This window comes from Medicago truncatula, chromosome 4, assembly GCF_003473485.1.
Source record: "Medicago truncatula cultivar Jemalong A17 chromosome 4, MtrunA17r5.0-ANR, whole genome shotgun sequence".
In the NCBI taxonomy this organism is placed as follows: Eukaryota; Viridiplantae; Streptophyta; class Magnoliopsida; order Fabales; family Fabaceae; genus Medicago; species Medicago truncatula.
Genome location: NC_053045.1, coordinates 8,309,201 through 8,335,047, shown reverse-complemented (window position 1 = coordinate 8,335,047; position 25,847 = coordinate 8,309,201). Strand labels below are relative to the sequence as shown.

Genomic DNA, 25,847 nt, shown 5'->3' with positions numbered 1-25,847 from the left:
TTCCAAGTCCGTGCCTTTAACAATTTTCTCTATTAGCTCACATTCATACCTGCACTGATGCTAGATAATAATAGTACTATACCTATTTATATATATTTGTTTCATCGTGGTTTTCATGAAAGTTAAAAAAGAAAAGAAATACATCATTAAAATCTTGCACTGATTGTAGATAATAATTAAGAGAATTTGGAAAATAACAAAGACCTAACGATAACACATAAAGAAAATCTGCCAATATTTTCCAATCCTTATCAACATATCTATAATCTCAAATATCAAATATAAAAATTGACTATGATGTGCATAATCCCATTAGATCCCTTCCTTTTTTGGGCTACTGTCATAGCAATGTGTGCTGAAACAAGAGAAGCATGCATGCTGCCATTTAGAACTCATGAACCTGTTGAATGAATGATTCTCATTAGCTATTAAACATTGGTTGCTTCTATAATTTAATAATATGATGACAAGACAACAAAAAACTAAAATTGGAAGCTATTCGAATACAAAAGATAATATGAAAAGAAAGAACTACCATGCTGAATTTCTTATTAAATCAAAATAATGTAAATTAAGTTGATGATTGTTGTATTTGTCTTCGTTGAAATGTTTTTTTATACTCCATTCTCATAAAAAAAATATAGAAAAATCATGTTTTTATTTGCATATGTATTATTAGAGAACAAAACCTTTCTCCTTGAACATGCATAAACTAATTAGATTATTTTACCATACAATCCAATAAGCAAAAAACTAAATTTTTATGTTCATCGAATAACTTTGTATCTGGTCAATGTTACAGATTAGATAAAAATGGTTATTCAATGCAATTAAAAATGGTTTTTTACTTATAACGGTGACTGAAGGGTGTATTATATTAAGTATCAATAAAATGGTGAATGATGATATTTCAGTACCTCATTTTCTTTTTTTTGTCATCTTCTTAAACTTACTCATTGTCCCCAGGGAGTGAAAGCAGAGACTCGGTATACATGACAACTTTGGATGGAGCGTTACAGAATGATTGATGCTCTAACAGCTGCCCTTTACTATTGTACTTCACCAATATAGAACCATCAGTTGTTACAATAATAATTTCACCATTTTTTGTGGAGTACATAGGGGAAACATTCAAGTTATCTGGAATGAAATCAACAGAAAGAACAAGAGTTTTATTCCAAGACGAATGCACTTTGTATTCTTTCAACACCCATATTTCAATTCTTTCACCATCAGAAGTTAGAATCCATATGCTCAGAGTTTCGCCAAATACCCACAAACCAGAATCAGCATCTAAAGTCAGTCCGCCGAAATCATTTTGAAGAGGTATTTCAATCAGTTTCCTTTTAATTAAATCAAAGACAATAATAACATCCAAATTTAAATCACAACTCCAAGCCAGCCAATGAATAGCCTCATTAAATAGAAACCCTTTTCTATGAGAAGGATCAGCGTAAGCGAAGTTAGTACCTTCAATTTCTTTCCAGGTATTATCTGGAAAGGAGAAAACCTCCAAATGTGACGAAACATGGGAAAATACAACCAGCACGTAATCATCTCTTGACTGGTCATAACCAAAACCATATAGATTATCATGTGGTTTGTTGGAATCAAAAGAAGACACGGGTATTTGTTTCTTAAATCCAGTAGATGGATTCCACAGGTAAATGTCTGGAAAACGGTATAAAAATAAAAACCCTCCACATGACCCTATAATTTCAAAAGGAAAATACGATTTAGGAAGCAAGAAATTAAGGTTCGCTGAAGGAAGATCATCATTAAGCCATGCATCAACATCTATCGATCGAATTTCATGAGATAAAGATGATAAGCCTATAATCCTACGAGTATGTGTTGCAGTGGTGAATTGAAATTGTGACTTTGCAAAGTGGGGTTCAGAGATAAGAGAAAACCATGATTTACAAACACACTTGAAACGTATAAGATACTTCACCGGCAACCTCAACAAGATTAGGATTATCAAATCATGAGGCAGATGCACCGATGTCTTCTTCTTTTCCATGCCCTCTTCTGCTAGCCTGTTTAGAGTAACCCTAATTTTACAACTCAGCTCCAGCGGCTGTGTTTCTCACTTGATACGGTGCAAGTTAGATATAGATTTTTAGGGTTGTGACAGCGTGTTTGGGCTTATATAAACTAGATTTTTGACCCGTGCTCCGCTCGGGTTTTTTGTAAAGCATACAAATAATAAAAAAATGCAATATATAATTGATAACGGTGAAAAAAATAAGTTGTAAGGTCACGTATTTCCATTTGCAAAGCTCTAAATATCAAAATATATGATTTTTGTGTTGTGTGTGAAATTTTTACACGGTTTAGGGGTTTTTTTTTTTAGAGAAACACGTTTAGGGCTTGGTATGAATAACCAAGTTTACATGGAAATTAGGGTAGCCGAGTTTGCATGGAAATTAGGGTATTCTGTTTGTAAACGTACTAGATCGCAGACCCGTGTCTCGCACGGGTCTTATTAATCGTAATATATAAGAATAAATTATGTGATAGAAAAAAATGATATTACCAACAATTTTTGGGTTAGAGATTAATTTTTGGATCATGCGTATGGAAAAGGACCGATTAGGAGGGGAGGATCCACCTTCTGTGCCCCACAGGTTCCCCTACTGAGATTAATGATTCTAAGCATTGGTGGAAACTTCATTCCAAATTGATGTTAAATAAATCATATAATACTTGTCAAAAACTAAATAAATAAATTGTTTAATACAATTGTATTTTTATAGTTAACATACTTAATCATAAATTATGAAATACTTCTCTTTAAACCACATGTAATGTTATAGTAGTATCATCATTATCTTCGTCGGTTATGAATATCTTCCGCCCTTCTATAGAAATAACTCTAAAAATTGCAATGTATAATTTCCCTTAAATAATAACTTTATATGAAACTTGAGTATTTAATTGAATTATTTGACTTTTTAAATGAATGATTTCTTAATCTTTGAATCCTTGAAGAGTGCCCTTTATCAAGACCCTATAATAAAATACAAAACAAATAAAAGCATAGTGCTTTCCTGTCATGGCTTCACCTGATATAATTGTATGAATGTGACGACTTTTTCTCCTTTCATTTAATTATCTCCTCTCATGAAAAACACAATATAATCACATATCTTAAGCTTGAATTACTACGACTTGCATTCCTCTTTGAAATATGCCAGCACACTTACTACTTGCACAACAATCGCATCAAACTTATGTAAGATTAAGAAAAAAGATGAATATAATCAACGATTCAAACCCTATAGTTCACTAATGTACTCCATCACCAATGACTTTCTGCATCAATTTTGGACAAACAAAGTGGATCAATTATTACTAATAGTAACACGTACTTGACATGCTAAAAAGCTTAATTTTTTCTATAACATATATTGATATGCCTTCATAGTGTTCATAACAGAGTCTAAATTGTAATCAAGTTACACTTACAACGATCCAATAAACAAAAGCTTGTGCAGCAAAGAACCTTAAACTCCAACTGTCAATATAACTAAATATGCAGAAAATATATGCAACAGAGAAAATAGTCCAGCACCAAAAACAACCACAAAATACACACAAAATAGGAGTTTATGATAGCAACAAACACCATCGCAGCCTATAAATCATCAAAACTAACAACAGAACTATTAAGTCATGATCACGATAGAGATCACATTTATCTATAGTTAGAAGCGTAGTAGTCATCGTTAAAATGTCAGCTTATAAATGAATACCAAATGCGTAAAAACTCATATGTCCTCCCATTACGCTAAGGAAACTTCTAATGTTTACAAACCAATATACAAAATATTTATGAATATCAAATATTGATTGGTATACTTCTAAAATAGAGTATGTCAATAGGACATAGTAAAATTCCAGAAATTGAAAACATTCTTGAATAAGGCAGAGATTGAAGAATAGAAAGAAAGAAAAAAATTTGCTTTAAAAATGAGCAAATGATTTAATCTACATGACTATGTCTTGTGTAAATCTAGCTATGCAAAAAGTGGCTTGATAATTAATACAGAGTAAGGTACAATGTGATTCGTGAAATATCGATTTTTTTAGAAACTTCATTTCATAAAGGAAAGAATAAAAACGAAGATAGATGGAACAATCAAGAAGATGAATTAAATAAGTAAACTAAATTCACAATTTTTCAATTGAAAACTCAAAACCCATTACCATAAAAATACTCTTAGCATCGAAGAACTCTAATTAAGAAATTAAACCCAATATAGTTTTGTGATTGTATGGTTACTCACTCATTTTGCACGCTCACTTCCTTTGCCTCAAATTCTGAATAAAATACCCAACAAAAAAGGCGCAACACAAAGAGACAAAAGCTATAAAAAAAATGAAATCAGAACAAAAAAAAAAGGGAAATAGAAAAAAGTGAAATAGCTGAAGTAAAAAAAGAAACCCGTCAAAGGGTCATCTTCTCATCAAAATTCATAAATCTAAAAGAGAAAACAAAAAAGATGAAAGAAATGGTGGATGGCAATTTGGAGGAATATGAATAGAAGGAGGGGGAAGAAAATGATAATAGAGAGTGAAAGGAGGAACATAATTCACATAGATATGTTTGGCGTGGTGAAAGAGAAAGGAGGAAAGGATAAGATTGAAAATTTAGAGTTAGATGAGTGAGAGAGTGGCCGAATTCAATTTCTATTGAATAGTGTCCATGCAATATGATAAGTTCAACTCAAATTGGTAAAAGAATATTGATTTTAATGTGCATTGGAGTAGCAAAAATATCACACTGTGATGTTTTAGTGGCACGATGAACAATTAGAATTCCAATGATAATCAGAATTTAAATTTCAAATGAAATGGAGGGAGAATGTTAAGGGTTAAATTTCAAAGTGGAATGTTGATTAGGATTAGCACTTATAGAAGGAGTTAATCCGAAACAATGGAGGGAAAAATTAGGTTAAGATTAGGGTAAACAATAGCTTGACCAAACAAAATATTGTCAAAAAAAAAAAAGGCAACAGAATAGGAATGAAATAAATGCATGAAATTGGTTCAAAAAAAAGTGTACAAAATATTGTCAAAAAAAAAAGGCATGAGATTAGTGCGATGAATTTTTCTAGTATTTTGTACAAAATATTGTCAAAAAAAAAGGCAAGATGATAACAAAATAAAAGGCAAGAGGATAGGAATGAAATTGATGCAGATTCATTTTTTTAGTATTAAATAAGTGTACAAAATATTCCTTAAAAAAGAAAGTGTACAAAAAATTGTCAAAAAATAAAATAAAAAAATAAAAAGTATAATAAAATAGAAGGCATCAAACGTGGTCATTGATATGCTCATCAAATAAGTGTAGAAAATATTTCCTTCAAAAAAAACAAAGGCAAGAGGATAGGATAAAATTGGTGCGATGCATTTTTTTAGATGAAATTTTTTAGGTTAAATAATTACAAATCTAATAAAGCAAATGAGCAGAAAAAAATTAGGTTAAATTACTCCAGACCTAATAAAAATTAATAAAAAAGGATATGATCATAGTTTCTAGAACAAACGTGCAGCATCAAATAGCAAGAGGATCGGATGAAATTGGTGCGATGCATTTTTTTAGATGAAATTTTTTAGGTTAAATAATTACAAACCTAATAAAGCAAATGAGCAGAAAAAAATTAGGTTCAATTGTTGCATACCTAACAAAATTAATGAATAATAAGTTTTTTTTTTTGACAAAAAAATTAATAAATAAGGTTAAGAAATATATTTTCCCTATGTGATGTTGTTTTAAGTTTATTAAATTTATGCATACTTTATATAAAAAGAATATATATTTATTAAGAGCCTTGCTATATCTCGCGAATTTTTCACGATTGCATTTTCAGCCATTTCGCTATATATTTAATTTTTCTATCAAAATAAAAAATGAAAAAGAGTTTGGATAAGTAACTGATGGCTCACATGCTACCTACAACTAAGGGGGTGTATTGGATTGAGATTTTAAAAGACTGGTTTGATAGAAAAAATCTTGAAGATTTTAAAAGACTTTGTTGGATTGTATTGATTTTGTAGGATTTTAAAAGACTTTTTACAATCAAGATTCTTTGCAAGATTTTAATGGAGTCATGATATAGATTTTAATGGAGTTTTAAGATTTTAAAAGGGTCAATAAAATTAAAGATACAGTATAGACCAAAAAGATCTCAAAAACAAAAGTACATTATAAATCAACCGAAAAAATAAATAGACCTAAAAATAAGTGACGTTACTTTATTGATTATAATAATTTGATTGACAAATGCATGTTACAAGTAGAAAAATGCAAGTAGAAAAATTATTAGATATTGAAGAACATATAAAAAGCAATGCTATTTAGATGCAAGACTTGTGCAAGCATTGTCTCTCTTTTGCTTAAAAATGACACAATTGCATACTTTATTCATTGCTTTCCTCATATTTAATAAAACATATTAATAGTTTTTGAAATGTACTAATGTAAAGATATTAGTGAGACCCACATATTAATGAATGGATGCTTATTATACATTACCCTTCAAATTTAATTGAATAAGTGATGTGTACACATGAGAACTTTAACTACATCTTAATAAAAGAACAACCGGAGATGCTTATTATAATTTCGGTGAGGGTTTCTTTATTTGATTCTGGATTATTAAACAACCAATTATCTCCTAAGATAATTTATATCGTCATGGAATTTTAAATATCGACCGTCAGGATTGTGTTTCTTAGATTTATATTTGTTTCTTGATTATTTGCTTCGGACAATGTGGATTATCCGAAAGCGCAACAACATTAGACATAGATGATGAGGGCGCTGTCAAGAAGTGCGGCAACGACGTTCTCAATGGAGTAATCATCAATGAACTGGAGTCTTCCTCACTCCCTTCCAATTCACCTATTCTCAGAGTCAGAAAAAAATCGTAACAGCACATCCTCAAGTTGCATATCTATGTATCTAATATGCATATTCATTAATTTGATTTCAGGTTCTTTGTGAGTTGTATCTGTTTTGTTTGTTGGTTGTAAAAATGAAATCTTGCAGGTTGGATCAGAGTTCCAGTGGCTGTGGTGATAAGTGGTTTAATTCATAGTCTCATCATTTAACTTACTTACGACTTCTTCTAAATTTTATATATTAAAAAAAAATAAAAAAATTGGGAAGATACGATTGAGAATTAAAGTTGTTTTAATTTTTAAAATGGATGAACTAACACAATACTAACTTTAATTTTTTACAAATTCTTATTTTGGATAATAATACATGAACTTACTTTGAGTTTTTAACATTGTATAATTTAGTTGTTAGTTCATACAACAATAAAATTTATTTAATTTGATGCTAATTTAAGTTCTATATTTGCCGATTGCTAATAAGAATTGAGGATTGAGCGGTACTATTGTTTTTCTTCTCAAGACAAAAAACCAAAGAAGATGGGTTATTTTGGAAGGACATGAACAATATGATTTTTAATCATAAGGGTTTGGATTCAGTTCACAAAGCAAACAAGGTTAAACTACTTGTCTTTCTTGTGGTTAAAGGTCAATATGCACTCTTTCGCCTTCGGTTATCATGATTGGTGGCGGCACCCTTTATCTTGTATGGATGTTATGGTGTAATCTTGTTTTTATCGTTACTATTTCATGGTGATCTTTAACTTTGTAATGTGTTTGGGTGGTTCTCTTTTGCGCGTCTTGTGCGAGATGAACCGCTTATAGTGATTTAATATATTCCATTATGACTTCTTGAAAAAAAAAATCAAAATAATGCAACGGAAACTGTTTGAGATGCCTAATTTCTTTTTTACTTTTCTCTCTGTTTTTTTTTATAGAAAAACGTAAATCATGTTAAGTTATAGAAATCTATGTTGCAAAAATTTCATTTTTTTGATCAAGGTTGTATTAATAATTTTTTTTCTTGTTTCTTGCACTTAAAAGCAGAAAACTCAGAAGGAAGAACTCTACTCTGTAACTAAACTAAGAAATTAAATTTTTTAAGAGATCAGTGCACAAAGCCACTCATTTTAAGAGATCTCACCTGACATATAGAAAAAAGGTAGTTATGACATAGCAGTTTATATTAGCTTGGTTCAAAACATTCCATATAAAGTCTTGGAGTTAACTTATAAAGCAAACTAATTAATTAATCCTATTGGTAAAGAAATCTATGGTTTCCTTGTCACGTTTTGTTCCATCCTGCTCTTTCAAAAGGGAAAATTTTGGTTCAAACATAAATAAAAACTTAAAGTGACTACAAGAAAACTTGCTTGGATTTTACCTGCTATCAGGCCACCAACCATTTATGTCCACGTTTCAGATGTCCTGTCCTGAGCGTGAGGGGGTGTGTAAAGTGTCCCACATCGGTTAGGAGTTGGCCTGACAATGTATTTTTAAGTGGCGGCAATCCTCACCTCACAAGCCGGTTTTGTGATGATGAGTTAGGCCCCAACTTTTAACATGGTATCAGAGCTTTTCGAATTCAAGGGACACCTACCTATTCACGCACCAAGCCCAAAGAGTGCTGGGCGTGAGGGGGTGCATTAGGAAACCCAGGTCTCACATCGGATAGATAGACTCTTGATGATAGCTTATAAAGAGGAGACACTCCTCACCTTACAAGCCGGTTTTGTGATTATGAATTAGGCCCCATCTTTCAACATTTTTTATAGAAGACTTGTGTCAAACCAATAAGGCTAAAGAGAAAGTCGTACCTCCTCTTCTATATTACAAAGTATTTTTAGTATTTCCCTTTTCAACAAAACCTTCTAAACATCTTTTTTGATCTGTTTCTGTAAACATGAATACATTGCAAAATTAAACTTGCAGACACTTTACTCAATCAAAATCAAACTTGCAGAAACTTTACTCAATCACAATAAATCTCTTGTACATGCAAATTCAAATTCTTTTGTATAATTCTTCATCAAAAATGAAAAATAACCAAGTTGCATGTGGAATATAACCTTAAAGTTGAATTGAGATAAACAATAGTTTCATGTGGAAAGTCCAGGGAGGAACATATGGCCCCTTTCCATGCCAACCATCATCACCAAGTTTCAAACAACTATGCTACAAAGTTCATAAACAAATATGTTGAGTAAAATACCTATCGAAAGAGATTAACAATGGAAATGAATCGAAACGCATAAAGCTCAAAATAACACAAATCAGTATCATCCTCCAACAAGCATCGATTTTATAACTTAATGTCAATCCCACGAAAAAACTAAGATTATACTATCTCAACATTTCACAATTCTCAGAAAAATCAATCCAACGAAAAAAACTAAGATTATACAATCTCAACATTAATTTCTGCATATAAATATCATTACGAAAATTAAAGTACACTTCTAGTTGAGTTCAAGAAAACTTATAATGCCTATATCAACACGAAAATCAAAGATAGAATTGGATTTAGCGAAAACAAATCCAGTAAAGGGGACAAGACCCAACTAGAAGTTTTTAAAAAACAAAAATCAATCTAGCACGTAACTTGTCTTAAATCAATTCAGTGAGAAAACAGAATCGAGGAATCTCCATTCCTGTTTAGCATAATCAATTGTTCACCAAAAATCAGACCTCGCTAAAGATTCTAGTGAGGATTAATTCAGAATTTACTGTGATAGAATTAATTCAGAATTTGGAGCCTTTTGGGTTCTAAGTTCTATTGTGCATTGGGGATTTTGAACTCGAAACCAAGGTTTAGATATAATTCAACGAGAAATAATAAGGTTTCAGAAATATTTATGCCGGTTTGTGTCGTATTTAAATACGATTTGTGAATCTTGGAGGTCGGATTGTTCTCTTAACTCGGTGTTGAATTCTTTCCCCATTTTATATCTTTGTTTTTTGAAAATGCCGATAAAGGTGGTGAAGATGATCACCCATATCCAAGGAGGATTTTTCTTTAGGGAGGGGTGGGTGGTGGTAGGAAGATTTTTTGGGTTAAGTGGAGGAAAGTGTGTCAACCAAAAAATAAGGGAGGTTTGTGTGTTAAGGATGTGAGAATCGTTAACTTGATCCAATAATGCTAAATACAAGTTATAAATTGTATATAGTTGCAGTTGCTTGGAAAAAGATTTGTGCTCCCTATGAAGAAGGAGGTTTAAATCTAAGATCTCTTGTTTGTCTTAATGAAGCCACTAATCTAAAGCTTTGTTGGGATCTCTTGCTGTCTGAAGAACATTGGGCAAAAATCCTTAAGAGTAGAGTCCTTAGAGGTACTTCTTGTATTAATCATCATATCTATTCTTCTATTTGGAGTGGTATCAAAATGGAATTCCAAGTTATTAGAGAAAATTCATCTTGGCTAGTGGGTGATGGGAAGAAAATCAACTTTTGGTTTGATCACTGGTGTGGTGATTCTTTATTTCAGATCCTAAATGAAACTAATGATTTGATTGCTCCCTTTCCTTCCTCAGTGAATAGTTATATATCTAATAATCAATGGAGCATTCCTCAATCACTAACCCAAGTCTTTCCCTCTTTGAGAAATCTTGTGCATCAAGTTACTCTTCCTATGCATGATCAAGATGACGGTTTGGTGTGGAAACATAATCCAACAGGTACTCTATCCCTCAAGGATGCCTTTGAATTCAAAAGAAAACATCTTCCAAAGCTGAACTGGACAAAATCAATTTGGTCAAGTGACATTCCACCATCAAAATCCCTCCTTGCATGGAGGCTCATGCATGACAAGCTTCCCACTGATGAGAATTTGTCCCTAAGAGGATGTTCTCTTCCCTCCATGTGCTCTCTTTGCCTGTCTTGTTTTGAAACATCTTATCATCTGTTTTTACAATGCCCTTATGCAAAAAATATCTGGAGATGGTTTGCTTTTATATTGAACATTAATTTGCAAATCCAGAATTTCGAAGACATTTGGAAAATTTGTTCTAGAAATTGGAACCCTCAATGCAAGCTTACTATTACCGCAGCCATTATCAACATTCTGAATGCTATTTGGTATGCTAGAAATCAACAAAGGTTTCAAGACAAGAAGATCCACTGGAAGTCATCTATCTCTACAATCATTTCTAATGTTTCTTTGTCTAGTAATCTTTCTCAAACAGTAGCTTCATCATCTATCACTGATTTTATCATCATGAAGAAGTTTAATGTATCTATTCATCCTCCAAAGGCTCCCATGATAAAAGAAGTTGTCTGGCATCCTCCTATATTTGATTGGATTAAATGCAACACAGATGGAGCAGCTACTAATGTATCTTCTTCTTGTGGGGGAATTTTCAGGAACAAGGACTCTATGTTTCTCCTTTGCTTTGCAGAGAACACTGGAATAGGTAGCGCTTATCATGCTGAACTTTCAGGTGCAATGAGAGCAATTGAAATTGCTGCAAGACATCTTTGGAATTTCCTATGGCTAGAATCAGACTCAGCATTGGTGGTTAATGCCTTTAAAAATCATTCACTCATCCCTTGGAGACTGAGAAACCGTTGGAACAATTGCTTACATATTGTCAGTAGCATAAATTTTATGGTTACTCATGTGTATAGAGAGGGTAATTGTTGTGCTGATGCATTGGCTAATATTAGTCTCACTTTAGACCATCTTACTATTTGGCTAGATATGCCTGCTTGTATTAGAGGCTACAATGTTCAAAACAGGCTAGGGTTGCCTGGTTTTAGGTTTGTAAACTTTTGAAGAGGTTTGGTTTGGTCCCCCTCTTTCTTGCTTTGTATTTGTTCTCTTTCTTTTCTAATATATTTTGGATAGTCCTAGCTCACTCCTAGGCTATCTTTGATTAAAAAAAAAAAAAAATTGTATATAGTCATAAATGACTCAGTTTAAAGTCCACAAAATACTTATACATAAATGACTAAATTAAATGGACAAAATCGTTCAAAATTCAAAACCCTTTAAAATCTTGCAATTTTGTATGGATTTCAAGATTTTGATGCAACTTTACTAGGATTTTGTCTATTTTGGGATTCTGCTATGGGTTTGAGTCGCTGAGCTGAATAAAGTCACAATAGATTAAATACGACAGCTAGATCTTATTTCGCAATATCCTTTCAAAATATACACATTTCTCACCTTTGAATAAACTACAATAGCTTATTTCCGGTGCACCTTGAATACCAGCATGTGGAACCTACCTATGTTTTTCCAAATCAATTTCCTATTCCTTCTCCCCTTCAAATTGGAACCTATTTACTCATAAACTCAATGGTATATCCTTTGCATAACACTTGGATCAACTAGACATATATCAAAGGCATTCTAACAAAAGAGTTCAAGTGCGCCGATCGTGTTCTCCAGAAGCAAACCAGTCGCGTTCTCCAGCCAACAAGTTATATGCTCACAAGTTTCTGGTTAATATTATCCAAAACCAGAAGAACTCTTATGCTTCCAAGTGCGTGCCTTTAACAATTTTCTCTATTAGCTCACATTCATACCTGCACTGATGCTAGATAATAATAGTTCTCTACCTATTTATATATATTTGTTTCATCGTGGTTTTCATAAAAGTTAAAAAAGAAAAGAAATACATCATTAAAATCTTGCACTGATTGTAGATAATAATTAAGAGAATTTGGACAATAACAAAGACCTAACGATAACACATAAAGAAAATCTCCCAATATTTTCCAATCCTTATCAACATATCTATAATCTCAAAATCAAATATAAAAATACACAGTCATGTCACCAGTGATAGATAGTCATTGGTTTTTCAAACTATAAAAATTGACTATGATGTGCATAATCCCATTAGATCCCTTCCTTTTTCGGGCTACTGTCATAGCGATGTGTGCTGAAACAAGAGAAGCATGCATGCTGCCATTTAGAACTCATGAACCTGTTGAATGAATGATTCTCATTAGCTATTAAACATTGGTTGCTTCTATAATTTAATAATATGATGACAAGACAACAAAAAACTAAAATTGGAAGCTATTCGAATACATCCCATTTCACCATTTACAAACAACGGATAAATAATTTATCATACAAAAGATAATATGAAAAGAAAGAACTACCATGCTGAATTTCTTATTTAATCAAAATAATGAAAATCAAGTTTATGATTGTTGTATTTGTCTTCGTTGAAATGTTTTTTTATACATATAGAAAAATCATGTTTTTATTTGCATATGTATTATTATCCACATAATGTGCACAATCAGATACTGAACCTTTTAAACTCCGTTTCTTCAAGAAACCTCTCATCAAACGATTGTTTTGTCACAATTTCTATAAAAATATGTACGACAGGCTATGGTATAAGCTTTTATTCTAGCTTTAAAAGAATGCCTCCTGTAGTAGTGTTTCTAACTGATATACACTCTGCTGCAAACTTAGCTAAAAAAGGACATGTAGATGTGTTACACTTAAACAAAAACAAAATCTATATTCATAGAATGAAATGGTAAGACCTCAAGTTGTGTTAAATTGAAACATGCAGAACTTTTCCAAAAGATTAAAGTGTTAAGACATTAAGTTATAAATTCATGTATAGCTCATTAATTTGAAATTAGAGAACAAAACCTTTCTCCTTCAACATGCATAAACTAATTAGATTATTTTACCATACAATCCAATAAGCAAAAAACTAAATTTTTATGTTCATCGTATAACTTTGTATCTGGTCAATGTTACAGATTAGATAAAAATGGTTATTCAATGCAATTAAAAATGGTTTTTTACTTATAACAGTGACTAAAAGGTGTATTATATTAAGTATCAAGAAAATGGTGAATGATGATATTTCAGTACCTCATTTTCTTGTTTTTGTCATCTTCTTAAACTTACTCATTGTCCCCAGGGAGTGAAAGCAGAGACTCGGTATACATGACAACTTTGGATGGACTGTTACAGAATGATTGATGCTTTAACAGCTGCCCTTTACTATTGTACTTCACCAATATAGAACCATCAGTTGTTACAATAATAATTTCACCATTTTTTGTGGAGTACATAGGGGAAACGTTCAAGTTATCTGGAATGAAATCAACAGAAAGAACAAGAGTTTTATTCCAAGACGAATGCACTTTGTAATCTTTCAACACCCATATTTCAATTCTTTCACCATCAGAAGTTAGAATCCATATGCTCAGAGTTTCGCAAAATACCCACAAACCAGAATCAGCATCTAAAGTAAGTCCGCCAAAATCATTTTGAAGAGGTATTTCAATCAGTTTCCTTTTAATTAAATCAAACACAATAATAACATTCAAATCTAAATCACGACTCCAAGCCAGCCAATGAATAGCCCCATTAAATAGCAACCCTTTTATATGAGAAGGATCGACAGCGTAATCAAAGTTAGTACCGTCAATTTCTTTCCAGGTATTATCTGGAAACGAGAAAACCTCCAAATGTGATGAAACATGGGAAAATACAACCAGCACGTACTCATCTCTTGACTGGTCATAACCAAAACCATATAAATTATCATATGGTTTGTTGGAATCAAAAGAAGACACGGGTATTTGTTTCTTAAATCCAGTAGATGGATTCCACAGGTAAATGTCTGGAAAACGGTATAAAAATAAAAACCCTCCACATGACCCTATAATTTCAAAAGGAAAATAAGATTTAGGAAGCAAGAAATTAAGGTTCGGTGAAGGAAGATCATCATTAAGCCATGCATCAACATCTATAGATCGAATTTCATGAGATAAAGATGATAAGCCTATAATTCTACGAGTATGTGTTGCAGTGGTGAATTGAAATTGTGAATTTGCAAAGCGGGGATCAGAGACAAGAGAAAACCATGATTTACAAACACACTTGAAACGTATAAGATACTTCACCGGCAACCTCAACAAGATTAGGATTATCAAATCATGAGGCAGATGCACCGATGTCTTCTTCTTCTCCATGCCCTCTTCTACTACCCTGTTTAGAGTAACCCTAATATTACAACTCAGCTCCAGCGGCTGTGTTTCTCACTTGATACGATGCAAGTTAGATATAGATTTTTAGGGTTGTGACAACGTGTTTGGGCTTATATAAAATAAAGTTTTGACATACGAATAATAAACGGTGAAAAAAATAAGTTGTAAGGTCACATATTTCCATTTGTAAAGCTCTAAATATCAAAATATATGATTTTTTTTTTGTGTGTGAAATTTTTACACGGTTTATGTAACGTCCGTTTTGAATTATTTAATTATTTAATTGAGTCTAGAAGTTATTAAGATGAGTTTATATTATATTTATATAATATATGTGTGATTTCTAAGATTTATACGATTGAGGTCGTTTTATGTGATTTTATGAGGAATTGTGACTTATTTTATTGTTTAATAAAATAAGATTTGAAAATAAAATAAATATTGAGTTTAGGGGTTGTTTTGAGATTTTAGAGAGTTTTGGGGGCAAAAGAGAATTAAGATAAGATAGATGGAGAGATATAAATAGGAAGACCTAATTAGAAAAAACATTTGTACATACGATCAATTTTGGAGAAAAGGGAGAAAAAGCCAAGAGAATGGAGAACAACCTAGAAAGCTGCGATTTTCATTGTTAAGGTAAGGGTGAGACTAACTTTGCAATTCTATTAAGTCTCTGAATCAACGGTTACATTTAACATGAATTAGGATGAGTTTAAGAGAAATCTGAAATTAGGTCAAATTGGTAGAATTGATGATTAAACAGTGAAAACTTGTTAGATTGATGTAGAAATTGTCCCTAGACCTTAGATAACGATTATGATGAATTCTGGAATCGAAGTTAGGCTTAAAACCATGAGAATTGATGAAATTGATGAAAAACTGCACTTCTGCCCCTAACGACCTTCATCGCTCGCCACGCGAGCAACCTTTCCCCGCCTCGCGAGTTGCACGTCGCAACTCGCCATAGCGAGCTTGACCAGAGAGCATGCAAGATTTCGTGATTTTGACTTCTGAGTTGATCCTTAGATGCTTTTGAGTGCCTGAACATGACTAATAATGATTAGGACATAATGTAGGATGAGATTGAACCTGGAAAGTTTGTAGAATGAAACTTGTAGTATTCTGACCTGAACTCGCCACGGCGAGCAGAGGCTCTCGCCTCGCGAGTGACCCAGAAACAAAGTGTCTTGTTAGGTTTTGCGACCTTTGTTTCACGAGTTGTTGATGTTGATTATGTTGTGATACAATGTTATGTGCATTACTTGAAGTATAATTGAATATTTAAGATGTTGATGACTTGCAATTGATATTATTATGTCATGCTGTTTTTGTATACTGCCTATGTTGCTGTTGTTATTTAACTAAGCTGCATGAGTCGGTCTAAGTTGATGAAGATGATGATGTTCTAAATTATTGGATTATATAAGAGGTTGTCGAATTAAGATGTTTAAGAGGTCGAGTCCATGCATTAGCATTTCATTGTTGGGGGCTTGATGCTCTGGAGCTTTGTACTCAACACGTTGGAGCTTTAGCTCAATAAGCGATGGGGGCTTGATGCCCTGGAAGTATATTAATACTCAAATAGCGATGGGGGCTTGATGCCCTGTATTGGTACCACATGCATATAAGAGGTCTAAGTTGCATAGTCGCATTTGTCGAGTCAAAGATGATAAGTTGCCAAGTTGTTGAAGTTGTAATTCTTTATATGAATTGTTAACGAAGTGAATTATGATATATTATTAACTATGATGAATAATAAGATGTTTTATGTTGTTAAATATAATTGTTGAATTATATGCTTAATATTATTGTTTTGTGAAATCTCACCCCTTCTGGTTGGAAATGTTGCTCTTCATATGAGTAACTTGCAGGTGATCAAGAATAGGTTGTTGTGTTTGCTGTCGTGAGTGGCCTTTCCTCGCTGAGTCTTAGGTTGCTCTGATACGTAACGGGAGGGGATCTTTAGTGGCTATTTCTCTTTCCTTTGCGTATATGCTATGATTATGTTGTTTAACTGAACTTATGAGATGTTTTCATGAGGACTGCTTGCCAAGAGTATTTATGAAGTTGAATTTAATCCGCTGCTATTACGTTGATGATTTATGTTGAAGGATAAATTATTATTTATCTATTTAAAATTTTTAAGAAGTGTGATATCCCGTTTATGTGATGTTTTACTCTGATGAATGTTTGAAATTTTTAAGTTGGGAAAACGGTGTGTTACAGTTTAGGTTTTTTTTTTTTTTAGAGAAACACGTATAGGGTTTGGTATAAATAACCAAGTTTATATGGAAATTAGGGTAGCCGAGTTTGCATTGAAATTAGGGTATTCTGTTTGTAAACGTATTAAATAAGTGTAGAAAATATTGTAAAAAAAAAAAAAGGCAACAGGATAGGAATGAAATAAATGCATGAAATTGGTTCAAAAAAAAAAGTGTAATTCAAGCATCTTTGAAGGGAGATGAGTGTAATTTACTCAAAAAAGAGTAAATTACACTCCCCTCCCCTCAAAGATGCTTGAATTACATTCCCCTCCCTTCTTATGTTAAAATATACACTTCCCTCCCTTGAAAAGTAAAATTTACACTCCCATCCCCTATAAGATTCTTGAATTACATCCCCCTCCGTTAATAATTAAATATGGACTACACTTTAATCTATTTTAACATAAATAAATATTTTTATAATATATTTTAATTTTGAAATACCATTTAAAAAATATAAATTCGTTTATTTATAATCTAAATGTCAACGACAATTAAATTTAAATCTTTTGTTATTAATTTTATAATTTAGAATATAAAATTCACTTTTAAATAATCATACTTAATCGACTTTAGTAATTTTATAAATATTTTAATTTTATTCTAGGTTTTTCATATTTTATAATAGGCTTTAAAACTATATGTTAATGAAATTGTGAATAAAAAATAGAGAAAGATATGTATTCAAAATTTGATTATATTAAAAAGAATCTGCGGTGCTATTTTTCTTTGAAGTGTGTTAGATTATGTTTTTTGCTAGATTATTATAAATAAATAAAATTAGTGAGGGACTAAAGTGTAGATTTTACCTTAAGAGGGGAGGGGAATGTAATTCAAGCTTCTCTCAAGGGAGGGAAATGTAATATTTTCTAATATGTTTTGAATAAGAGGAGAGGGAAGTGTATATTTTAACATAGGAGGGGAGGGGAGTGTAATTCAAGCATCTTTGAAAGGAGATGAGTGTAATTTACTCACAAAAAAAAAAAAGACAAGAGGTTAGGAATGAGATTGGTGCGATGCATTTTTTTAAATGAAATTTGTTAGGTTAAATAATTACAATCCTAATAAAGCAAATGAGCGGAAAAAAATTAGGTTAAATTGCTGCAGACCTAACAAAATTAATAAATAAGGATAAATAAGGTTAAGAAATCTATTTTCCCTATGTGATGTTGTTTTAAGTTTATTAAATTTATGCATATTTTATATAAAAAGAATATATATTTATTAAGATGAGCCTTGCTATATTTCGCTAGAGATATCTCCCGAATATTTCACGATTGCATTTTCAGCCATTTCGCTATATATTTAATTTTTCTATCAAAATAAAAAATGAAAAAGAGTTTGGATAAGTAACTGATCGCTCACATGCTACCTACAACTAAGTTCAGCTTCTTCGAAACAGGTCTTAAATGGCCAGAAATTGATCCGGACTGTTCTTGCATTTATGGAAATGCAGAACAAATTTTTTATATCAATTTAGAATTTAGTTTTTGCTTGTTTTTAAATCAGACTTTAAACTTTGATGGTTTAAATAATAAAAATTGCAACATATGCATTCCCAATTCTCATAACATGGGATTTGAGTGCTTAAACCAACTTCAAATTTTAATCAATCATGAATGGGGAATTGATTCATATTACAGAGCCAGTAGAGTGTGTTGGGCAGTTCAACGCTGGATTCTTCTTGTTAATTTGGTTCTAAAGTCTTGAAGCACATTTATATTTCTATTTGACAAAGAAAGACTTTATTTTGTGATATTAAGTTGCCAAAATGATGGAAAGAGATTACCAGATGAGAAATGGTAGCTTTACAGTGAAGAAGAGGAAATGGACGGTAAGATGAAGAGAGAAGAAAATTGAAAAGTAAAATAAAATGGAAGATAAAAGTTTGGGACAGTCCTTCAAAAAAAAAAAGTTTGGGGCAGAGAAAGCGCATGGTAAAGAATTTTATTTTTTTTTGGTACAACGCATGGTAAAGAATTTATTAAACTTTTCTTAGAAAGGGTATTTATTAAACTTGTAACAAATAAAGTAATATATATTTCCTAAAAAAAAAAAAACATAGTAGCATTTTTTTTATCTCCCTCAACCTCCCTTGTTCACTCTGCTAGTCCAGCGGCTGTGTTTCACACTTGATACGATGCAAGTTAGATATAGAGCTTTAGGTTTGTAACAGCGTGCTTCAGCTTATATAGATAAGAAATCTTTTTTCCTTATGGATGTTTTTTTGAACAAATCAAAATGAGATATGAATTAACCACGGTGATTCGACCTGCACAAGGCGTGCAAAAGGAGAAACATCGGAAAATTATTTACACAGTCACAAAGCTGCTAAAGAAACAGTAACAACAAAACAGCGAAAATTACATCCGTACACCCATACATAAAAGCGGATGTTTCCACCGATCAGTATAACTATAACAAAAGGATGCCTGTTTAGATTTTATCCAAAAGAATGAATTTAGCTTGATTTTTTCAACAAGAGCAATGATTTTTTCCTTATGGATGTTATTTTAAGTTTACTATTCGCACCCCGTGTATTTCTAGTTACACCCAAATTTATTAAAATTTTATAATAATACCAAAACTGCCTTTTCATATAAATTTTCTTAAAACCCTAATTTCATTCGTTGTCACTCTAAAATTTTCACCCACAAACAATCATGAATGTTCAGTCAATTTCTATAAAAGAATAAAGAGTGAATCGAAACATCTTTCATCTATATTCTATGAGCAATGATATTTGAACAACCATTTGATACAACCTTTATGACAACTTTTTTTTCTTCTTTCTTCTTATTGGTCAAAAACATTGGAGAGAGAATAAGAAGATAATGTAAGTATGAGAAAGAAAGTTGTACAAAAATGGTTGTACAAATATCATTTCTCATATTCTATTGCATGTAAATAATTGAATTTCTCCTTCTTTTTCAATGACGCTAGAGTTTCTATTTTTTTCATGTTGTTCAATGTTTATATGTTATGCACTTTAAACTGAGTTATTAAATGGTGCAGCACGAACAACGATAATTAACATTGTTCAAGTTAACTTAAATTCAGTTTAAGTAGGTACATGTAAACTGAGTTTACATGGACATACTTAAAATAAGATTACGTAGAATCATTAAACAAGGTTGAAGAGGTTAAAACTAAATTTATCTTTTAATATGTACAAATAAACTCAGTTTACATGACCTACTTAAACGGAGTTTAAGATTACATTAAATTTTATTTAAGGGTAATTTTGTCATTTTAGGATGTAATTAGGAATGCATATGGTGTAATTAGAATAATTCAAATATTTATTAAACTTGTAACAACCATAATTTGAAGCAAAGACACCCTTCATTTTGAAAAGCCTCCTCATCCTCCTTTTTTTTTTTGGGTATTACTTTTCCCACACTATCCATTTCTCGCGCGCTATATTTTTTTTTTCAAAAATACCTTTGAGATTTCCGGATTTTAAAATCCAAAATGGTGTTTTCCTTTTTAATAGGGTGAAAAAAAAAATGAGTTTTTCACCAATTCGGATTTGTAATCCGAAATAATCCAAAAATCTCAAAAAATTAGGGTGCGCTATTTGATTTTTTTCAGATTAAAGAATCTGAACACCCTCTAAACACCATTTTTTTCATGGTGCTGGTGCTGTCCAGATTACGTAATTCGGACAACACCAACACCAATTTTGAACATATTTATAACATGGATATTCATTTGACATGAATAGACCATTTTTTTGGTTGTTTTTAAAAGCAAAATTCAAAATTGCTGAAATGGAAGAGATTATGATTGCTGATTATAGATAAGCATAGTCCGGATTATGAAATCCGAACCGTAAAGGGGCATTTTTTAAAATTTTACAGGGTGTGTGAGATTGCCATAGGGTGGGAAAAGAAATACACTTTTTTTTTTATGTATAATGTTTTACCCCATTTTGGACGAACAAAATTTTTGGTTGTGTTACATATATTTTAATCATTACTTGATTTTAATAATCTTTTTAGTCCTACAAAGTTTCTCTGCATGCAGTTTACGCTCTTATGTTAATTTAACATGATTTTTTAGTGTGCCGACAGTCTTAGAATGTTGTAAACAATTCATTCGCAAAATATAAGCTAAATTATTTGATTTTACGTTCAAATTTTGTTACTTTTATCTTAAATTTTATTGGTTGACTATTTGGTATGCATGTGTAACTGGATTGAATTCTAAATGCATGTTGTTGTCACTGCTTGAAATTGTTTTATATGGATTCTCATTCTATTAACTTCCGCCCTTTTCTCTGTTTCAAACCAGGAAAAAGAAACTAATTTAAAATTAAAACAGATTAATTTTCATTCCAGCTATGTTTAGGCATACTATCTTTCATAGATGGATTTAATGTTTGCATCAAAGTTCTAGCTAAATTGACATTTGGCCTGAATCATAGATTCTTAGCAGACTTTAATTTTTTCATTGTTCAGTCTTATTTTCATTCCTTGATTATTTTCACTTTCATTCTTTTTGGTTAAGGCCTTATTATTAAAATGTGATTCTATACAATATATCAAGAAGGTTAGTATACATTCTTCTGCCTTCAACTTCATGACAGTATATTGTTTAAATTGTTGACATAATGGGCATGTTGGTTGTTGGTTTTCTTGACCGATTCTATCTTTTTTGTTTGTATCTTTGGTGTCATTGGTTTAAAAGGGATCAGGTCTAATTGTGAAGCTCTTTTTCCTTTATTTAGTGTTTGTGGACTGTATTGTGCTTATATCATGTTAAGTTTAAGCGCAAATTACACGAACTTCCTTTGAGATATATTAAAATGTCACTCACACCCCCTTTGGTTTTCTAAGAGCACTCTCCTTCCCTCATTTTATCAATTCACATTACAAGGTAGAATGTTAGATATGCAGAAGAGATTTGTCTCCACACAACCATCAATTTTATTTTTATTTTATTTTTCATGACGTGTATATATTCAAATTAGATCACTTATTTTTGGACGAAGAGAGAATGTGAAAAGTTTGAGTAGTACGTTTAACTTTCAAGAAAAAAATCTGTTAACTTACCCTGTCAAAAGACAACTTGAAAAATTGATTGAAAAAGAAAATTAGTACAAACAGAAAATCTATATCCGGATGTCCCTCTGATAAAATTGGAACGATATAGAGAAGATTAGCATGGCACCCGACGTAAGGATGGCAAGCATAAATCGAGAAATGGTTCACAAGCAAAATCTATTGTTGTACCAATCATTGTGGAAAAGATAAAGTTACTTTCTCAAAATTGGTTGCCATTAAAGTCTGCAGATTTAAATCATTCAATTCCACTATTGAAATTGTAGCCTATCATGCTCCCATTCAACTTCTACTAATTATGCTTACTGGTTAAGCTGACTTTAAATTGGTCTTTTTGGGTTGTTTTGGTGATACGCTGTTATATGTAAAACTATTTGAAGCTGCAACTTGGAGCTGAAGTTATAACTAAAACTATTATGTGCAGCGCACACTACAAGAAATCATGCAATTAGCCAGGGTACTATGCCAGGAGCAAGAACTCCTGGCAAATTTACTATGACCAATGCCAGGGAAAGTTCCTGGGAAATTTACCAAGGGTAACCCCTCGCAAGTTTCATGTGTTATGTTTGGGCGGGAAACAAAATTTAAATACACTGTGTTTTTGTCTCTGCAAAAGCAGTGTTTTGTCAGCATTTGCCAGGTGTTTTGCGTGGGAATGCCCCTCGGAAATGGTGAAGCAGATTCCGAAGTGGCATCCCTTACATGCATGCAAGTACACCTGCCTGCCAGAAAACGCTATTAAACAGCTTTGGCTAAAAATAAAAAATCGGACACCTCAGATTCATTTTCTTTCTTTCACTCACAGTTTACCCCTTTCCTCTTCTCTCCCCTCCCATCATAGTTGAGCCTTTCCAGATCCAAATTGCATAAGCTAACTTTTCTTATTCTATCCACCTTTAGACCAAACCATTCAAGATCCAAATCCCCAAACCCATAAATTGTTCTTCTTCTCTACAGCTCAAGACCTAAATCATATCAGCTAATTGAACCAACAAACCCTTCGAGACCCCGAATCCCCTATTCCGCAATTGCTTGTCGTCATGAGAACCATCTTCATTGCAAACAACGCTGTCACGACATTCTCCCGCCTCGCCGTTATCGTTCTGCTCTTCTCTATCACACCACATTGTTTTTGTAAGAAAAGAGTAACATAACGTGTTTTAAGTCATTCTCCCGCGGTCATCATTCTTGTGTCTATTGCAGAGTAAGGTGGCGCGGCCATTATTCATTGTGTCTTAAAGTTACGTGTTATATGCATTTCTAAAGAAGAATTTCTCAACATGCAACACACACATAACAAATCCACGCAAATTCACAGTATAATTTTTCACTATTTGATCATGCTATTTACAAATAAGAATAATGATAATAACCAAATAAGAATAATGAAGAAGAGATGAGTTTTATATGCATGTCAGCCCTTCCATAGCATTATAAAACACAAAAATGGTTCTGCTTATCAATTCCATAACCACAATATAAGGAGACTAAAGGTCCCAGGGTTTACCTTGTTGAGTGATTATCATTACCTTGTACAATTTAATGATATGATGACAACACAAAAAAAAAGCTAAAATTGGAAGTTATCCTTATCTGTGTCTATTCCATTTCACCATTTACAAACAATGGATGAATAATTTATCATCCAAAAGATAATATCAACAGAAGAAATAAAATTAGGCATACAACAAATGATTCATATAAATTCAGGTGTAGCTAAGTAATTTGAAATTAGCTTTCTTTCCGGGTGTTAAACAGAAATGGCAAGGGCAAAAGTTGAAATTAGAGAACAAAAAATTGTTTTTCCTTCAACTTGCCTAAACTTATCGGATTAACTTACCATATAAATCAATTTCAAGCAATGACATCAGCATACATTTAAAACGCAAATCCAGTTACAGATGCATAAATAACAGTGAGTCACACAAACAAAGCAGTCAATATTTCCAATATGCATATGACAAATCGTTAACCAATAAATACTTCATGAAATGTGGGTTCAGCTCATGTTACATACTAGCTCATGTTACAAATGCAGCCACCCAAGAGTACATAAAACAATATAATTATAAATATAAAGAAAACAATGAAGAAGAATATTTATCAAACTCATTGTTTTTGTTTGTGACATCTTCTTAATCATGCTCATTGTCACCAAGTAGTGAAAGCAGAGATTCTGTATACATGAAAACTTCAGATTGACTGTTACAGAAGGAGCGCTGTCCTAATAGTTGTCCTTTATCATTATACTTCACCAATCTAGTACCATGATTTCTTCCAATAATATCACCATATTTTGTAGAATATATAGGTTGAAAGTAGTGATCAGGAATGGCATCAATAGAAAGAACAAGAGTTTTAGTCCAAGACGAATGCACTTTGTATTCTTTCATCACCCATATTTCAATTGTATCATTATCATAATCCTTAGCGCATAAACTGAGAAATTCTCCAAATACCCACAAACTATAAAGATATCCATTGTTAAAATCACTTGGAACAGGCATCTCAAACATTTTCTTCTCCATTAAATCAAACGTAACAATGACATTCAGTTTTAAATCACGGCGATAAGCCAACCAATGAATAGCCCCATTAAATAGAAACCCTTTTCTCTGAGAAGGAACGACAACATAAGGGAAGTGAGTATTACCATCAATTTCTTTCCACGTATTATCTCTAAATGAGAAAACCTCCAAATGTGATGAAACATGGGAAAATTCAACCACCAAGTAATCATCTCTTGACTGGTCATAACCAAAACCATGACAATGTGCTATTGATTTGGAATCAAAGGGAGACACCGGTATTTGTGTTTTAAATCCAGTGGATGGATTCCATAAGTGGATGTTTGGAGGTCGGTACAAAAGTATAAACCCTCTACACGAACCTCTAATTTAAACAGGAAAATAAGATTCTGGAAGCGAAAAATTAAGGTTCACTGAAGCAGGATCATCGTTAAGAAATGCTTCAAAATCTATAGATCAAATTTCATGAGATTGAGTTGATATACATAAAAATCTACAAGTGTGTGTTGCGGAGGCAAGTTGAAAATGTGAATTTTCAAAGTGAGGATCGGAGATAAAAGAAAACCAAGACTTACAAACGCATTTGAAACATATAAGAGACTTCACCGGCAACCTCATCAGAATTTGGATTATCAGTTCATGAGGCAGATACAACACTGTCTTTTTCTCCATGCTCACTCTGCTTTGATCAAACCCTAATTTTATAACCACCTTATTCGAGAAAACAGTAATTTAAAAAACCGTTGATAATAATTTTATTAAACCAGAAAAGGCAGGGATGCAAGGTTAGAGAGAGAGATTTTAGGTTTCTTATATAGTGGGCTTCGGCTCTTATTGTTACAAAATATTTAGACTATTTCTCTTTTTGACTTTTTGTTCATACTAACCGTCATCAGTAGTAATTGAATTAAAGAGCAATTTTAAAAGGAAACAAAAAAAGCAATTTTAACACATTAATTTATGGGTTTTTTGTTCATAGTTGTATATTTTTTTTAAAAATAATATGGAGATTACAAAAAAACGAGAAAATAACTTAAATTAATTACTAGGTGTATAACATTTCAAGGAATAAAATAACTTTCGTTTTCCGATATTTTTATTCCTAAGAA

The 25,847-nt window shown here is 32.0% G+C and overlaps 2 protein-coding genes and 2 pseudogenes across 2 annotated transcripts; 1 reads left to right on the top strand and 3 right to left on the bottom strand.

Moving 5' to 3' along the window:
* Positions 1-949: 949 nt before the first annotated feature.
* On the bottom strand, positions 950-2,023 carry LOC11431144 (F-box/kelch-repeat protein At3g06240). Its single transcript, XM_003604994.1, has one exon. It carries the CDS (start codon positions 2,021-2,023, stop codon positions 950-952), a length of 1,074 nt encoding a protein of 357 aa, XP_003605042.1.
* An 11,765-nt stretch (positions 2,024-13,788) lies between these two features.
* On the bottom strand, positions 13,789-14,865 carry LOC11423054 (F-box/kelch-repeat protein At3g06240). Its single transcript, XM_003604991.1, has one exon. The coding sequence runs from the start codon at positions 14,863-14,865 to the stop codon at positions 13,789-13,791; it is 1,077 nt and encodes a 358-aa protein (XP_003605039.1).
* A 7,389-nt stretch (positions 14,866-22,254) lies between these two features.
* On the top strand, positions 22,255-22,366 carry LOC112421463 (uncharacterized; annotated as a pseudogene).
* A 1,979-nt stretch (positions 22,367-24,345) lies between these two features.
* Positions 24,346-25,410, bottom strand: LOC11423053 (F-box/kelch-repeat protein At3g23880-like; annotated as a pseudogene).
* Positions 25,411-25,847: the final 437 nt, after the last annotated feature.